General features: G+C 47.7%; 4 protein-coding genes across 4 annotated transcripts; 2 read left to right on the forward strand and 2 right to left on the reverse strand.

Moving 5' to 3' along the window:
- Positions 1 to 2,416: 2,416 nt before the first annotated feature.
- Positions 2,417 to 3,845, forward strand: INS49_012039 (uncharacterized protein; the record flags this gene model as incomplete). Its single annotated transcript, XM_043172746.1, has 4 exons — positions 2,417 to 2,461; positions 2,523 to 2,697; positions 2,846 to 2,898; positions 2,952 to 3,845. 4 exons carry the CDS (start codon positions 2,417 to 2,419, stop codon positions 3,843 to 3,845), a joined length of 1,167 nt encoding a protein of 388 aa, XP_043022043.1.
- Positions 3,846 to 4,304: 459 nt separating this feature from the next.
- On the reverse strand, positions 4,305 to 4,999 carry INS49_012040 (uncharacterized protein; the record flags this gene model as incomplete). Its single annotated transcript, XM_043172747.1, has 2 exons — positions 4,305 to 4,894; positions 4,969 to 4,999. 2 exons carry the CDS (start codon positions 4,997 to 4,999, stop codon positions 4,305 to 4,307), a joined length of 621 nt encoding a protein of 206 aa, XP_043022044.1.
- Positions 5,000 to 7,180: 2,181 nt separating this feature from the next.
- INS49_012042 (uncharacterized protein) lies at positions 7,181 to 12,138 on the reverse strand (the record flags this gene model as incomplete). Its single annotated transcript, XM_043172748.1, has 6 exons — positions 7,181 to 8,273; positions 8,366 to 8,775; positions 8,880 to 8,937; positions 10,364 to 10,674; positions 10,737 to 11,113; positions 12,093 to 12,138. The coding sequence occupies 6 exons, from the start codon at positions 12,136 to 12,138 to the stop codon at positions 7,181 to 7,183; spliced, it is 2,295 nt and encodes a 764-aa protein (XP_043022045.1).
- A 3,726-nt stretch (positions 12,139 to 15,864) lies between these two features.
- Positions 15,865 to 16,649, forward strand: INS49_012043 (uncharacterized protein; the record flags this gene model as incomplete). Its single annotated transcript, XM_043172749.1, has 2 exons — positions 15,865 to 16,298; positions 16,358 to 16,649. 2 exons carry the CDS (start codon positions 15,865 to 15,867, stop codon positions 16,647 to 16,649), a joined length of 726 nt encoding a protein of 241 aa, XP_043022046.1.
- Between the last annotated feature and the right edge of the window lie 35 nt (positions 16,650 to 16,684).

A 16,684-nucleotide genomic window follows, 5' to 3' on the forward strand; every position in this document is an offset into this window, starting at 1 on the left:
ATTTTTATATTAAAACTTTGCTTATAATATTTTATGAAATTTATTATCTTTTAATAATAAAAAGATATTATTTCCTTATATATTTAATTAAAACCTTTTTTAAATTATAATTTAGCTAAATAAATAAATATTCTTTAATATATAATTATATAAAATATTAATAAAAATGCTTTTAATAATTAATTTATTTAATAATTATAAAAAGATTTTTATAAAGCTAATGCTTTTTATAATAAGTTAATTATTACTTATAATAATAATTATACTTAAATATAATTATAAAAAATTAAAGTTTTTTATATATTTTATTATATACTTTAAAGCATTAAAATTAAAAATTTATAATATTAAAATATTTATAATTATTAATAACTTTGCTATATATATTAAAATATTAATATATAATATTATTATATCTTTTTTATTATTATTAAATATTTTAATAACTTTTTTATTTATAGCTTAATTTATAGTAACTTATTTCTTATTCTTTTTTTATTTTTAATTAGCTTTATATTTAGCAAACTTTATATAATTAAAATATAATTAATTAATAAATATAAAATTTTATATATAATATTAAATATATTTTTTATTACTTAATATAAAGTTAATACTTATTAATATAAACTTTATAGCCTTTTTTATACTTTTTAATACTAACCTTTTTTAAATAAAGATAAAATAAGCTTTAAATTATTTAACCTTTATATAAAAAATAATATTTATTATCTTAAATTTAATTTTAAAAAATATTATAAGGTTTTAATTACTTAAGTTATTAATAATATTATTTATAATACTTAATAATATTATTAAGAAAAAAAATCTTTTAACCTTATTACTTTTAAAAAGTAACTTTATTAACTTTTTAATTAATTATTTTAATATTAAGGTTTTAATATAAAGTTTTATTTAAAGATTTTAAAAGGTATTTAAATAACTTTATAAATTAAAGCTATTTTTATATTATAAGTTTATTAATTAATAAAAAAGGTAAATAATTAAGTTATTAATATTATAATTAAATTAATTAATTAATATTTTTTAAGCATTAAAAGATTTTATATATAATATAATAAATATTATAAAGCTTAAATATATTAAGCTTAAAAGCATAATAAAAACTTAATTATTAAGCTTTTTTTATTTTATAAAGGCTGCATTCTTATTTAATTATTCCTTAATGCTTATAATGTATTTATTAAGGCTAGTAAATTAAAAGCCGTAACTTTATGCTACTCTTTAATTTAAAAAGTTCTTTCCTTTTAAGTTTAACTTTAAGAAAAATAATAAATTAAGCTTAAAGTTAAGTATATTTAATATCTTTTAAATAATATTTATATATCTTTAAGTATATTTTAAATAATATTTATATATTTATTTATTTATAATAATTAATATTAATTAATATAAATAAATAAATAAAAAGGAGTAAGTAGTTAAAATATTAAATAAGGTAAGAATATTAAATTATTATAAATTATTATTAATTATAATAATTATTATAAAGTATAATAATAATATATAAATAAAGATTAATAATGTTAAAATCTTAATAATTTAAATATAAAAATAATTATAAAAATAAGAGTATTAATGTTTCTTAATGGTTTAAGATATCTTAAGTAATGCTAAGCTTATAACTTAATAAAGCAATAAAGCAATAAAGTAAATAATAGTTAATTATTATTATTAAGGAGTGAAATCTCCCCGCTATTAAACGCTTAAAAGGAGCCTATTTGTAGGCTAGCGCTAGCGTATGGGCATACGACCCTCGCACCTTCCAACAGCACTCGGGTCAACATGAGCAAACTTGAACGTCCTTCACCGCTAACATTGCTTCTAAAGGGATTCACTCAGCATCATAACATGTCGCTGTTACGACGCCTCTTAACGTTTACAATCTTGTGTCTACAAACACCAATCCATTATATGATATCTTCAACTGATGCTCTCATCCATCTGCAGAGTAGCAATATATTTAGTGGAAACGATTCGGTACAAGTTGACTTAGGATATGCGATCTACAAAGGTGTAGCCAACGCCTCGACTGGATTGAACACTTTCAAAGGGTGGGTATACGACCTCTGACCATGAGTCCATGCGTGTGTCTTTAGATTAACTTTTTGACAGTATCCGCTTCGCGGCACCCCCAACTGGGTCCCTCCGCTGGCAACCTCCCCAGGGACCAGCCTTGAACCGTACCTCGGTGCAGCCTGCGGTATCCTACGGGCCGATTTGCCCACAGAGCTTCAACGCGGTACCAGGAAACGACTTCGTCCTCGGCGATGAGGATTGTCTCTACCTAAATGTGTATGCGCCCGCCAACGCTGACAATCTGCCGGTCCTGGTATGGATTCATGGTGGTGGCTATGGATTCTACAATGGGCAACAGGATTTGTCTTCGATTATCATGACGAGCAACAACACATTCATAGGCGTGGGTATTCAATATAGGGTAAGATGCTCAACTGAAAATACGAATAACTAGATTCTTTGAATGCTCACTAATGCTATAGCTTGGGGCCTTCGGCTTCCTGTCCTCAGATGAGGTGGTCCGACGCGGCACCCTCAACGCCGGGCTTCTGGATCAACAGTTTGCCCTAGAATGGATCCAACAGCACATCGAAAAGTTTGGAGGGGATCCTTCACGAGTGACCATTTCGGGTTTGTCAGCTGGGGCGGGTTCAGTCAGTAAGTAACCCCAGCACTCCTTGCCTGCCTCTTCTCACATGTTCTACTACTCGATTCCTCGGGAATCTACGGCTTGCCAGGAGCAAGAGAAAAAGCCTAAACTTGTCTAGAAAACACAAGCGGAGATGGCTGACTCGAAATGACCCAGTGCTTCACACCATTGCATATGGAGGGACCCTCGGAACCTCCCTCTTCACGAGTGTATGTGGCCGGTGCCATAGTCTGCAATCGAGCGTGCTGATATTCCATTCTAGTCCATTGCTGCGTCTCCATACCTGCCAACGCAATACAACTATAATGATTTCCTGCCTACCCGAGCGTACTATACTTTTGCCGGGGCAGCGGGATGTCCGGCAAGCTTTGCGTACGGAAACACGACCAAGACGATCTTCGAATGTCTTCAGTCCCAGGATAGTCTCATCCTTCAGCAGGCGTCTCATAATATCTCTACCTCAGGCACGTTTGGATCCTGGGGATTTCTCCCCGTCACAGACGGACACTTCATTCGCGAAAGTCCAAGTCAGGCCCTCCTCAAACGGAGGATCAATGGTCTTAGGCTCCTCACAAGCAACACTGCGGAGGAAGGGCCTGCTTACACACCACAGACCATCACGTCGGAAGAAGACTTAATCGCATGGCTGCTCCATACGTTCCCTCTTCTGGATGTCGAAGACGCAAACAGGATTCTATACTACTACCCTTCCCTCCCGCCGTCAGATAACACCACCCTCACGTATCCGACCGCCGAAGATTCCGGCGCCACCGCGGTATCCACCAGCCAAATCGCATCCGGGCACCAGCAACGCGCCAACCTCATCCTGGGCGAGACGACCTTCATGTGCCCATCCTACTGGCTCGCGACCGCCTTCAGCTCGCCCGGCACGGGACACCACAGCTACAAGTACCAATACTCGATCCCCACGGCACTACACGGCTACGACCTAGAAGCCTACTTCGGCCCCCCGCGCAGGAACCAAGGCGCGGGCTTCCTGCGCGCGTTGCAGCTAAGCTGGGGGAACTTCGTGCGCTTCGGCGACCCGTCCGTCCCCTCGGGCGCGGCAAACGGGGCGGACAGCAGTGCTGGCCCGGAGCCCCACCCCCCTAGAGCGCTGGCCCGAGTTTTGCCCTGCACAACCCCTGATGATTGATTTCAACCAGACGGGCGGTACCCCTTACGAGTTCACGGCGGTGCAGGTCCGGAACGGCGGGCCGCTCACGGTAGCTGGGGACAAGGACAGGAATGTGACATTGCGTTCGGAGCCGGGATTGAGAAACGACTTCCGGGTCGTGGACGCGTATGCTTGGGAAGGGGGACGCGGGGCGAGATGCGATTTCTGGAGAAGTATCGGGCCGATTGTCCCCGAATAGTAGTCGATTCTTGCGATGGCTCTCTACTACATACTGCTCGCCGCCTAATGGAATGGCCGATGCGACTATGCTCTTCCGAAGAATGACATCCAATTGCAGACTGAGGTTTTTTCATTAAAGCTAAAAATCTCGTTGTTTTGAGTGTGATTGGAAGTACAAGACACGCGCGAGATGATTTTACCTGGAGGACAAGTGTCAAGTATGCAATGACGATGAGTTGTCAAAAAGCAGTAAGTATCTTAGCCAAATCTATTTGTATAGTTGTTGGCTGGGTCACGTATTGCAATACGTTGGGTTCGGTGTAGTGGGTTCGGGGCGATCTGAAAGCCTTTGTACTTGATCAGGTCTTTGGCCCTACCGGTGATGAAAAGGTTACCCTTGGCGTCCTGGTGGCCAATGTCCCCCGTGCGGAACCAGCCCTCGGCAGTGAGTGCTTGGTCTGTAGCCTCTGGGTTATTGTGATACCCTTGGAAAATATTGGACCCCCGTAGGTAGATCTCCCCCGTCTCCCCCAGGCGCAGTTCCATCGGCGGGCTACCGTCGCCGTCTAGGGTCATGTATTTGGCCTGCATGTTTGGGACCAACTTGCCCACAGAGCCGATTGCTTCATCCCAGTCAGCCCAATTCCGTGAGAATGCTGCAGGGCTGGTCTCGGTCAAGCCATAGCTTTGCCTGAGTGGTATGTTCAGCTTGTCGTAGAGTCTCTTGATAAGGTCACTGCCCAAAGGGGCGGTGCCTGACATGATCATCCGGAGACTGGAAAGATCGTATCGCTGCACGACCGGACTGCTCTCCAGGGCGAGGACTACTGGCGGCGCAACGTAAGCCACTGTCGCTCGATGAGGCTGGATCACTGAACAAAACCTTTCCAAATCGAACTTGGCCATCAGGACCGTATGATACCCAGCGAAGACTGGCCGAAGAGCATGAACATTTAGTCCTGTGAAAAGAGAGACGCAGGTGAGTTAGCCGCTGCCTACGATAGATGTTCAAGTCTCGGGGTAAGCAAGACAGGAGATGAAATGAAAAGGGCCGGCATCACCATATATGTGAAAAAGTGGTAGAAATGCTACTACTTTGTCCTGTTGCCCATGCAAGTCTGCAACTCGACGCATGTGACCTCTGTCGAGGGCCACAGCCTGGCAAACGTTGGATACCACAGCTCGTGTCTTGTTCGTTCTGCCAGCTCTTTGGCCAGAGGCTCTGGTTTTAAGCCTTTGTAGCGCGGGTTGCATTGATTGCAACCAAGGTGGGTGTCCAGATGGTCTTGCCAGCAGCGGTCCGTTGTAGGTTTCCAAAGGCCATTTGATTGTGGTTCCAGTTTGTAGGTCGATAATACTATCGCTCTGGAGAACCTTTCTTTATAGATCCGCTCCCACTCCACGATTTCTTGTGGGGAGACAGGCGTGTTTGTATTCTTCGGTGGAGTTAGGTCGGAATCGCGTTGAGTACTCCGAGTCCGACGAGGGTCGCCGACTTTGGCGTTGAAAATGCCCATGCTGGCTGGATATTTCTTGTGATGAAGCCTGCAATGTTTCTTATTGAACTATGCTCGTCCAGAAAGTCTTCTTGTAGGATGAGAGTCTGTTTTTAAATCTCAAATCTAACTAGGTGGGAGACGAGATTTATTGACAAAAATGACCATAACCAGATTGGAGCAAAGCTCAAACCTGCCACTCATTCCTGTTAGTCCAAAGTATCGGAGGAACTTTGAAGCTGCGTGAACCATACGAAATGTCCAAATAATTAACATACCTATGATGATACACTAGACGGGCGAGTCAACTTTGGAAGGTTTCTCGTACTCCTGGTACATCACACTAGACTGAAAAGGGAAAAAGCCACCATATCATCCTATTTACAAGTCCTCATTCTTTGAAACTCTTTTTTAGATATAATCCAACATTGTGGACGAAGGCTCCGCACAGAGTCAAACAGCCTCTAGAGGTCCGCCTATCATGTAAGGGTCGCGAGCGTGGTAGACCTAAAGTACGACGGACATTTTAGCGTTACCGTCGGCTCTAGTATGTCACGGTCTCTCCAACCAGGACATAGATATACATGGTTAGAAGTAGAATCAGAGGGCAACCAGCGATTTTGAACTGAGTGTGTGTCCACTCCACTGGGGCGCTTGCGTGTGGTTGGGGATTCCAGGGTGATCAAGGTGGGAAAAGCTGTACACTCTATATGACATTGAAAAATGGACACGGAACCACATTATCAGCGGGGATAGCTCAGTAAGTATTTAATAACCACATGGATTGTGATAAATACAAATTCCACTAACATAGAAAAAGGTTGGGAGAGCGACAGACTGAAGGCAACTTCAGACATGATATCTGTAGGTCGGCGATTCGATCTCGCCTCACCGCATGCTTTTTGCCGTTCTTTCTTCTTTCGGATCAACTGCCACGATGCACCTACTGCTGCCTGAGCTCCAGACAGTTGGACGGAGGCCATTCCTATTCCATAAGAGAATCACTCGTCTCTCCTTGGAATAGCTGCCGCTGCTTTCAGCCGGGGCTTAGTGCAATTAGTCCTGTCACCGTGAGACAGGCAACATCCTTTGACAATCGGCACGCGGATAATGGGTACATCTTTATGAAATTTCCTGCGTCCCTCTCAAGCACCTTTGCAGCATGCAGCCAAGGGACGTTGGTTACCAAGATTAAGAATGGAAAGGTTGTTGTGCGCCATCCATGTCTTGTGTTCTGCTTCTGTGAGTCTCACTTTTGGACTTTTTTGTGATAACTTTGCAATGCATTGCTCCCACAGCTTTGCTTCTTCCCTGCTACATTGCAAGTGAATCATTTGACTGTTTGCGACGTTATCAAACCGGCGCCACATGGATTGTAGTAAATAGATTTAAATAGACGCCAAAATATGACGATGCCAGTCATCGCCTCATGTACATTCTATGCCAATGAATTTCCAACGCCAATCTTTCATTTCCCGTTGTATCGGGATGTCATGGAGTCGAAGATGTGACCCCTGATGGAACAAGAAAGCCCCTTGCGCCATAACACCAACCAAAGGAGGGATGCTTCAATGCCGACAGCATTACGATGACTTTCACTTACATACCGTAACAACTTCCCCCCCCCCCCCATCCCCCTCAACCAACAGCGTACTTCGACTTGGAACGCAACTTTTGACCATAGAACCAGAAGAAGTACGGGGCCGGGATGCCAACGACGATGCTGACGAAGCCCAGCACGCTGTTGCCCCAGCCGTAGCCCAGGGCCGAGTACATGTAGGGCGCGAAGAGCGGGAAGCCGAAGCCGGCCAGGCTGCGCAGGACGATGACGGCGGCCATGCCGCTGGCGGCGAAGCGCATGTACGAGTCGATGATGTAGGCCTGCATGCACTGCAGGCAGGTGATGGACCCGGCCGCGAAGATGGTGATGCCGATGTCCGGCATGATCCAGTGCAGCCGGGCCTGCGCGCTCCACCCGTACCAGAAGAGCCCGACGGGGATGAGCAGCGACCCGACGAACATGGACGGGATCCGGAACTCCGGGCGGCCCTTTCGGGGCGCCCCGGGCGGCATCGTGGGGGCCATTATTGGGAGCAGGCTGTTGCGGTGCACGTTGTGGCACGAGCAGTTGCAGTGGCACGAGATGGGCCTCTCCTTCTGCAGCTTCTCGTAGTGCTTGGCTGTGAGCCTCTTGTACAGCCGGTCCGTGATCTGCGCGTTCACCTGCGCCCCGATCGTGAAGCCCAGGCCCAGCGAGATGTAGTGCAGGCCGCTGATGCCGAGAGGTTGGCCATAGACCTCGCCGAAGAGGGTGGGGAAGGTCGACAGGATCAGGTAGAAGAGGCCAAACAGGTAGCCCATGTACAGGGCAACAAGCTGCACGATTGGTTGCGTGGCCAGCAGCCGCGTCGGCCGCGCCATGGAGGTGGCGACGGCCTGGCGCAGCGTCTCTTGCTTGTCCTTGGTGATGTACAGGTTCCGGTTGCCCGTCTTCTTGGCCAACCGGTTGCGGCGCTTCTCGAGGATGATAGTGGCATGAGACTCGGGCAGGTGGTAGACGCCCGCGAATTGGATCGCGATGGCGGCGATGGTCGTTGCGTAGAACACCCAACGCCACGTGGTATTTTCTGCGATGAAGCCGCCGGCCAGGGGCCCGATGACGGGGCCAAGAAGCGGTGCCAGACTGTATATCCCGACGGCTTTGCCGCGCTGCTCTGGGGCCCAGCAATCACTGGTTAAGACAGAGTTAGTCAAGATGTTCAGAGCCGGTGGCATGGTCCCTGGGGCAAATAGAAAGCAAGAGGAAGTGACAAACAGCCTTACCTCAGAACTCCACCGCCAACAGCCAAAGGCGCACTACCCCCAATGCCACTCATGAAGCGGCAGACCAGCATCTGGGCCCCGGTCTGTGAGAAACCGCACCCGAAGTTGAACATCAGGTAGAGGAAGTTGGTGATTAGCAGGACCGGCTTCCTGCCGAAGCTCTCGGACAGGGGGCCGAAGAAGAGCGGGCCGATGGCGAACGCGAGCACAAAGATGGACAGCGTCATCTGCGACTCAACTTCACTGTGAATGTGGAGGTCGCGCGCCATTACCCCTAGTGCTGGCGCCACCATGGACGACGACACGGGCGAGATGAAGGTGAAGGCCGACACCACCATCGTGGTGGCCCATTTCTTGCCCATCGGCCAGTTCTTGGGGTTCTCTGGGTCGTTTGGGCCGTCCCATGCTACCTGTTCGATCGTGACCTCATGTGATTAGCTGGTTGCACATCACACCGGGCCGTTGGTGATACGAAGATAAATAAAGTAGTTGTGTGAAGCGTGGTGTGACTTACAAGATCAGGGTCCTTCTTGGGCTCTCCAGGGTTGTATGGTGTTGCAATAGTGTCTAAACTTGAACGTGGTTCTGCGTGTTCTTCATCAAGTAGGGCTCTTGGCCTCCAGGGAGCATCATTATAGTACGCTTGTTCTGGCCATCTTGGTGACCACGGGCCATCCTCAAGGCTGGGCTCCCTGGGCACCTCTAACACGATCCTAGGCGGCGTGGACATTTTGCCAGGACGGGTGCATTCGCATATCGAGCATCAACTCGACACTGAAGCCGAACTTCTGAAACGTTCAGCTCGACAGTGTCCTTGTCGCTTGGTGCGTGCTTCTTTATGTAGAAAGGCACCTCCGGGTTTTTGGCAGAGTTGGCCAGAAGCCGGGACGTCCGTCACTACTGCAAACCAGTTCATCCCCACGTCTATTAATGTATCATCATCCCGAGCCCCAGTCCGCAGCGAAGCCTGTTCTGTGCCACGGCCGTTGCACTGCCGATGGAAGGGCCGTCGGACTACCCCAGCATCAACTTCCAATTCCAGTCAGCGCGGCTGTGAGTCGCAGGTGCTGGTAGGGTGTGTAGTTCCTTCAGGTCAGCTGAAGTGCCGAACGTCATTTTCTATTGGACGCTAGGCGACACACGTGGCCGGGTATGCTAAGAATCGGTCCCGAAATTGTATCCCCCCGCTGCACGAAAGCTCCGTCGGTGCTTGCGGTGAAATGGCTGAGGCCAATGACAAGACCAACCATTTCTTCTTAGGTCACTTGAGAGGGGATGTGTGTCTGGGTGCGTGGGTGCGTGGGTGCAGTGCAGCCTGCTGCTTACAATATCGGCCGACTGAACCCTCGCCACACGCCGTCTTGGTGCCTACTTCTGCAGCGCCCCAGGGCCATCTGAATGGCCTCCTTTTTACCCAAAAAAGACAGCGCCCGCTTAACTTGAATTGACGTAATTGAGGCCAGCTGCTATTTCTCTCAGTCCCTCTCGTGACAGTCATCCCACAGAAGGTCGAGAACATGCTCAATACTGCTAGCGGACGACGAAGCCCTCAATTAGTATCACATGTGTTCTATGACGACGTCGACATTTTAACATATCTAGGCCTCCAGGTCAATCGCCACCATGCGCTTTCGACTTCGGCATACTCACGGCTTCGTGATCTGACCAAATCCACAGCATGATGTGACATAGATTCTAGTAAAATGAAAGCTTAGTTGTGCCCGGGCTATAGTGCTGTGCCTTTCCAAGGGCGTCTACGCTGTGTAAAACATATGACATGCCACAAGTGCAACTTGAAATTCTCACCAGATTTTGCACGCAATGATCGATCTCTGCATAGGCAAGGGGAATGAATTCTCAGTGTGTATTTGACTTTTCTCTAATGAGTCCTCATCCAGGTCGCATAGTAAAGATTGGAAATGTTGGGAGGGCGAGAATGCAGACTCAAGACTACATGTTAGTTTCCCCAAATATCCTCCAAGGTCCTACTTAACATACTCAGCATAGTTGAAGTCGCTATGGAGGTCCATAACGTCTGCTATTGTGATGTTTGGAAGTAGACCCGAAGTCCACAAGTTGTGGTTCATGGTAGTCACGTTGCCATCACCCCCGTCGTGGTCCAGGAGCTCTCGGCCCGGGTACCCAAGACCCATCTGAGTGATGAACTCATCCGACGCAACCGTTGAGCCGCTTATGTCGTTGAGGCGGGCCGTCAGGTCTACAGACTGCCATTGCCACCATAAGCGATCGAGGTTTGTGTGATACAAGTAGAAGAACGGGTCACCCGGGCTTGACACAACATCCAACATCTAGACACCATCAGACATCCCGTTTTCGTTTAATAACGCTCCAGAGGGGAAGGGTAGCCTACCGTGCCGCCCACTCCAAAGTGCCCTGCAAGATGGCGGCTCGTGCCCCAGCAGTTCCAAACATCCGCGTACGTCTCAAGAACCAGGCACTCGTCGATGTAAGTGCTGTTCGCCCAGTAGAAATTCTCCTGGTCAAGCTCACGAGACAGGCAGGCGTTGGCGGTATTGCTGCTCTGGTTCAGGTGCATCGTGAGATTCACACGAGGCCCGTCTGTGATGCACCCGTTTGCATCCACGGCGCCGCTTCCGAATCCGGTGACAGGGTCGAAGACGGCAGACTGATTCAAGGGCCCGCCCTCTGCGTCCGCCATCTCATCCCAGTGTGGCTGCGCTCCGGTGTAGCCGCACTCGTACTGCAGGTACACATCATGCACGCGCACTATAGTAGCCCCGGTCAGTCATCATTGGGTGGGAATGAAGTGGCGAGGAGATCTCACTGTATAGCCTGTGCCACGGAAGCAAGGGACCATTGTTGTGAATGACATTTGCTTGAACAATGTGAGTGTACATCAAGTCGTCCCAGATGTTTTGGGAACCCGTGAAGTTTAACTTGGGCACAGAATTCATGAGGCAGACCTCTGGGGAGATGTACGACTTCTTCTCGGCGTCCGTCGGAGAGGTCCTTCCGCAGTATCAGCGTATGCTTCAAGTAGTGGTAGCTAGCAACATCCAAGGGTCCAATGTACCATGATTTTCTTTGGTTTAACGAAGTACAGCCGGGGAAGCTCCCGGCGAAGGAAGTGGAATGTTGGCAGGACAGAGGATCCGAATCCGCAAAGGCGTAGCTTGCCAGAGGCAACAAGGACAAGGCAAAATCAAATATCATTTTCATCGGGATTGAACGACGTGAGATGTTTCTGAGCAAGTATAGAGAATAATGTGCAATGATGGGGGCCAGAGTTACAAGATGGTCCTCGTGAGATATATTTGATGAGTCCTGATATATCCGGAGTCTGAACAACGATCTCTTCAAGTTATCCTAGCGAAACGATGATCGGAAGGTTATGACCCGGTCTCCTGAAGTCTCCAGCCCCTTGAGCTGAAGTCGGTGCTTGCGTCACGAAGGTTGGCTTCCGCATTGTCGGGTGCCCGTTGCCCAGATGGCAATCCACGAAATACGAGCCAGATTAAGACCCGCCATGGAGGCCTGGACGAGGTAGCAGTACTTGTACTGATAAGTAAAATATCAGTACTCGACCACTTATCTACATTGGTAGTTAATACGGATGGGGTAAAAACCTGTTAGACTATTACTGTAAAGATACGGCGGTCTAGAGTCGTTTGGATACAAGTTGTAGATTGTATCCACTGATATCTCCGTGCCGATGCAAGACGTCACTGTTGATATGGGTTCTGACTGGCATGACTCTCAAAGTTCCATATTGCGTTCTCAGACCTTTCCATCTTCGGTGCGGCTCCGGCGTGCATGGGACTTTAAACTTGAATAGAGTGGGCGCCGATGAAATGTGGACACTTAAGCCAAGTATCTGACAACGAGTCTAAGCCGGACATGGCATTTTACGGGAAAGGCAAAAAAAGAAACCGTATGTCCTTTTTTAATGGTACGCGCTTTGAGTATGGATAGAATTCATCCAGAGAATTGAGAGACGGCGCAACCATTCAAAAAGGTAGGGGGAGCTCTCGCAATTCAAGATACACTTGGGGACTTACTGTAGTCCAGGCTACAGCGAAGTACCTCAGGATAAGCATTTATGCGTATCATAGGCTGATCGACAACTGGGGCCATACTCCGCAATGTTCCTGGCATAAGCTTAGCATACAGTAGAGAGTGTACATCGAAGGGGATAGACGCGCGTCGTTGAAGTACGTCTCCGCTGTGTCTTGGCACCAGCCGTGTGGAAGCAAATGTGGAGCTGCACCGACACCATCACAGTCCTTCAATCACCATTTGCGGATGCCAACCATCCTGAGGCATGGGAGGACGCCAGTCTTGTCAACTCCTATGTATAATTAGTGTAACAGCTGCTCTTTTGGTTGTTGACAAATTGATGAGTTATAATCCGCTAAGAGTGTTCTTAAACTTTAACTTCCATTCAGGGACACGTACTACACAGAGGTGATATGTACACTTATAGATAATACAAATTATATAACGGAATGAGAGATATGAGTAAAACGATGTAAATTGCACTGTTTTTTATATACATATATATTTACCGGTTTACTTTAGGATGGAATGTGCATGTAGTCACCCTGCCTGTGGTGTGCCTGCCAAACTGCATACGATGTCGAATGATTTAATCTGCCCGGATCCGAGGTCTTCCGAACGGCACGGGTTACGCTCTCCACAAGATAAATTCAAATTTTATCCCTCTTTCCTGACTTGGTCACGACAAAGGGCTCTAAAAGTGCCCCCATCGGCAGCAACTGGGGCGCACAAGTCGGCGGTGCTCCCTGCGAGTGGGTATGTCGCACTTGATCCACCCGAGACCTCGGGAGAGATTTCTTCAGCGGGTACCAACGGGCGTCAGATTTTAGCAACTCCTTCAAATGCTTACTTAGTACATAGGCACGAAACCTTAAATTGTCGTACATAGGTGTGTCCGATTTATTCCCGCTTACCAACTTTACCCGCAATCAGAGACAGACATACACCGATATGCATGCACAGATATCAGGAGAGAGAACGGATATTCCACCTGTAGAAACGGATGGTACACCAGTACATCACTTATGCCATAACTACACCTAATCAGAGCTTATCACCTAAGCCTATTTGCATACTTCCATATCTAATACCTACATGCCTAACACTTATATACCTGATACCTCTATACCTAATTTATATACGTAATGGGATGCTAAGTACATAGGTGCTAGGCATGTAGTTGCTGGGTTTATAGGAGCTGGGTGTATGAGAGCTGGGTGTATGGGTGCTAGGCGCGTGGGTGCTGGCTTGTGGGTGCTGGGTGCTGGGTGCTGGGTGCTGGGTGCTGGGTGCTTGGTGTGCGAATTGGGTATGGGTATTGGTTTAGTGCTGGTAATGTACCAGTGTACTATTCGTTTTTGCAGGTGCGAATATTTGTTCTCTCAAGGGATATCTCATTTTACAAGCCATGTTATTTTCTCATCAGACCCTTGTATGTACCGGTATGGCGGCATTGGACATCGTGTATCTCTATTCTCGCTTTGTTCTGGCCCCGCTCGGTCTGACCGATGTTGTGGCGACGGCCGCGTCCTGCACGTCTTGGTGGTGGCCTCGATCCCGAATACCTGCCAGGAGCACAGTACCGTGGCAATTGGTAGCATAAATATTCTCATCCTAAGTGGTATTCTCCCTCTGGAAAGCATGGAGACAATGGATTTCTTGCAGCTCCATGACATTGCCTCCGACCATTGGGTTAATGCATCCCCGGTCTCATATAAAATTAAATATCCTAACCTAGCCGCTGTGGGCCGGACGATGTATGCTGTTCGGTGTCTTGATCATTTGCCTCCTCTGCCTATGTATGGCAATGAACTGATTGACTTTGAAGACCTGACATACGAGTGAGGCTTCTAGAGATACCTTGCCCGAGCTATCTCCTCTGCCAAAACGGCACATACAACAGTAGTGAAATAGTCAGGAATCACTGCGAAGTTATCTACCAGAGGCATGGGACGACAGTACTTCAGATGGGATATCCGGATGAGGTTGGTTCTGTCAAGACATTAACACCACGCCGAGAGCAGTCAGCATACCACGGTCTCAGTGGTTGGAGATAGTTTTGATGTGATAGGTGTAAGAAGACATGTCCAGTCGAACAATCATGGCACTGTCTTCGCCCATGACTTGTCAAATCAATCTGCTGGGTGGAAACAAGTCAGGTGGTACGTTTTACGGGACCATGTCCTATCGACGTCTCGTTTGCAGTCCCTGATTTTGCTGGCTGCTCCAAACACGTGCAGCAGATCCACCATCCACAAAAGAATACGCTCCTTCAAAATTTCAGCGAGGGTTTGGGGATACAGGCAAACGGGATGCCGAACAGACAGACATATGCGGCGTCGTTGCCTCAGCGACGTACCTACAGGGGAGGAGCACATACCATGTTCTTGTGGTCATAAAGCGGAGTGCTAGGAAATACGAGGTTCAGTCACTTCTTAACTGCTACCCCACAGTGAATGATGATCTGTCTAGGCATGAGCTTTGATATGTACAGATGCACTGATCCCCGTGACGCCCTATGCGTGCTCTACCTTGTTGGAGTATTGGCAATGTGCATCGTCACCAACAGTTAGACATACTCTAGTACAAATTCATGCATGAGAATGTGAGGCCGTAAACGACTTGATTTACGGTAGCACCAACCATAACACATATATTGGACACCTAGAAAGATGTACAGGGTGTCGAGCAGAGCCATGTTGCACGGACATATCACCAGGCACAACATCTAATATGACTTTCCGATTTGTTCTACATGTGGCCTTCCCGGGATTCTTCTAGACTATCGAGAGGTATCATTCATTTACTAACTCATCAATAATGTCTCTAACAGTATGCGCATTTCTAGCGAGATGAACATGCCTGGCCTTATGGATACAGTTATGTGCATATCTGCGAGACAGCGGGCATCGTAATGGTCTGCCCTTGGCCATACGGCTCCTTGGAAGCGACAAGGGGAGTCGTCAAGTGCCTTGGTCTAGTGATGTCCATCGCCCCCTGGATGTGATGGAAGCGACATCTTCCATAGAGTACACATGGAGACCATCATCTAATAGATAGGCTGTATGCCATTCTAAATCACCTCTGAAGTAGGCTCACTGTCCACGAGCAACATAGATCTGTTTGTAGTGTCGCCTTGCTGGTCAGCCCGGCGGTGGAGCCTCGGGCTGTGCTCTTTCTCCCATGCTCTATATCCCGGCGAGCAGCACCCTCGAGGATTCTTCTAGCTCCATGACCCCAAAGAAGTGTCACATCATGTCCAGTCAATGTGATTATAGCCCTAGTCCCCAGATCGGCGAGTCAACACACATCAAGTCAAATTCTGGCCTGCCCACAGCTTTTTAACCCACTCCTGTTCCTCAAACTGTGGCTGTCAACATCGCGACAATCTCGGTCTTCGCCAAACCAAGCAACACGCAACTCCTCTACCAAGACATCCTCTACCAAGACATTTTGCCAAGATGTCCAGCAACATCCACCCTGTTACCCAGGCCCAAGTGGTCACCATTACTGCCTCGGTGCCCCGTTTCGGCTTTCCACCTCGTATCCCTCCCATTCCTCCTTCTACCTCTCCCGCACCCACCGGACAGTTGCCCAAGCCGCCTCAGCTGTCTGCCAACCTGGACCTCAACCAGGCTAGCCGAGCGCTTGCTGAGATCGTCGCCGAGTGCGGACTCATTCCTGGTGCGACCGCCGCGGCGCAGTACCACAACGCCACACGCCCTGGCATTGCACGACCATACACTGAGGGCGAGCTGATCTACCGGGAGCTCGTCGCTCTGGAGAACCTCGGTGCGAAATACCACGCCTACCACCAGGATACGCCAAACGCGCTCGCTCTACGGCTCCTTGCATCGCGTGCTGGCCATGGGTACCCCTTTGCTAAGAAACCTACGTTAGTTTAGTCCCCGTGCCACTTGAGTACGATCGCCTTGATACTAAGAAGCGCTCTAGCTGGGGCACCAACAGCAGGGGCAAGCGCGTCCTCGGTCGGAAGTGCGGATGCCCCGGCTGCCCGTACCGGGACCGCGATCGCAAGCGTCACACTGACGAGAAGCATGTCAAGGACCCCGGTTTCGCCCTCTGTTGCCCCTACCACGGCTGCTGCGGCGTCTATTTCGGCGGCAGCTTCAGATTCTCGGAAATGGAGCGCCACATCGAGTCGCATGAGCAGCGAAACAAGGGAGAGAAGAAGGGACGGAAGGGAATTATGCCTCTGTCCACCTACAGGAACGGCCGCCGGTAAGCGGGGACGGATCTGTGATGTGCCTGGGTGGGAGA

This window comes from Diaporthe citri (assembly GCF_014595645.1).
Source record: "Diaporthe citri strain NFHF-8-4 chromosome Unknown scaffold_6, whole genome shotgun sequence".
Classification (NCBI taxonomy): Eukaryota; Fungi; Ascomycota; class Sordariomycetes; order Diaporthales; family Diaporthaceae; genus Diaporthe; species Diaporthe citri.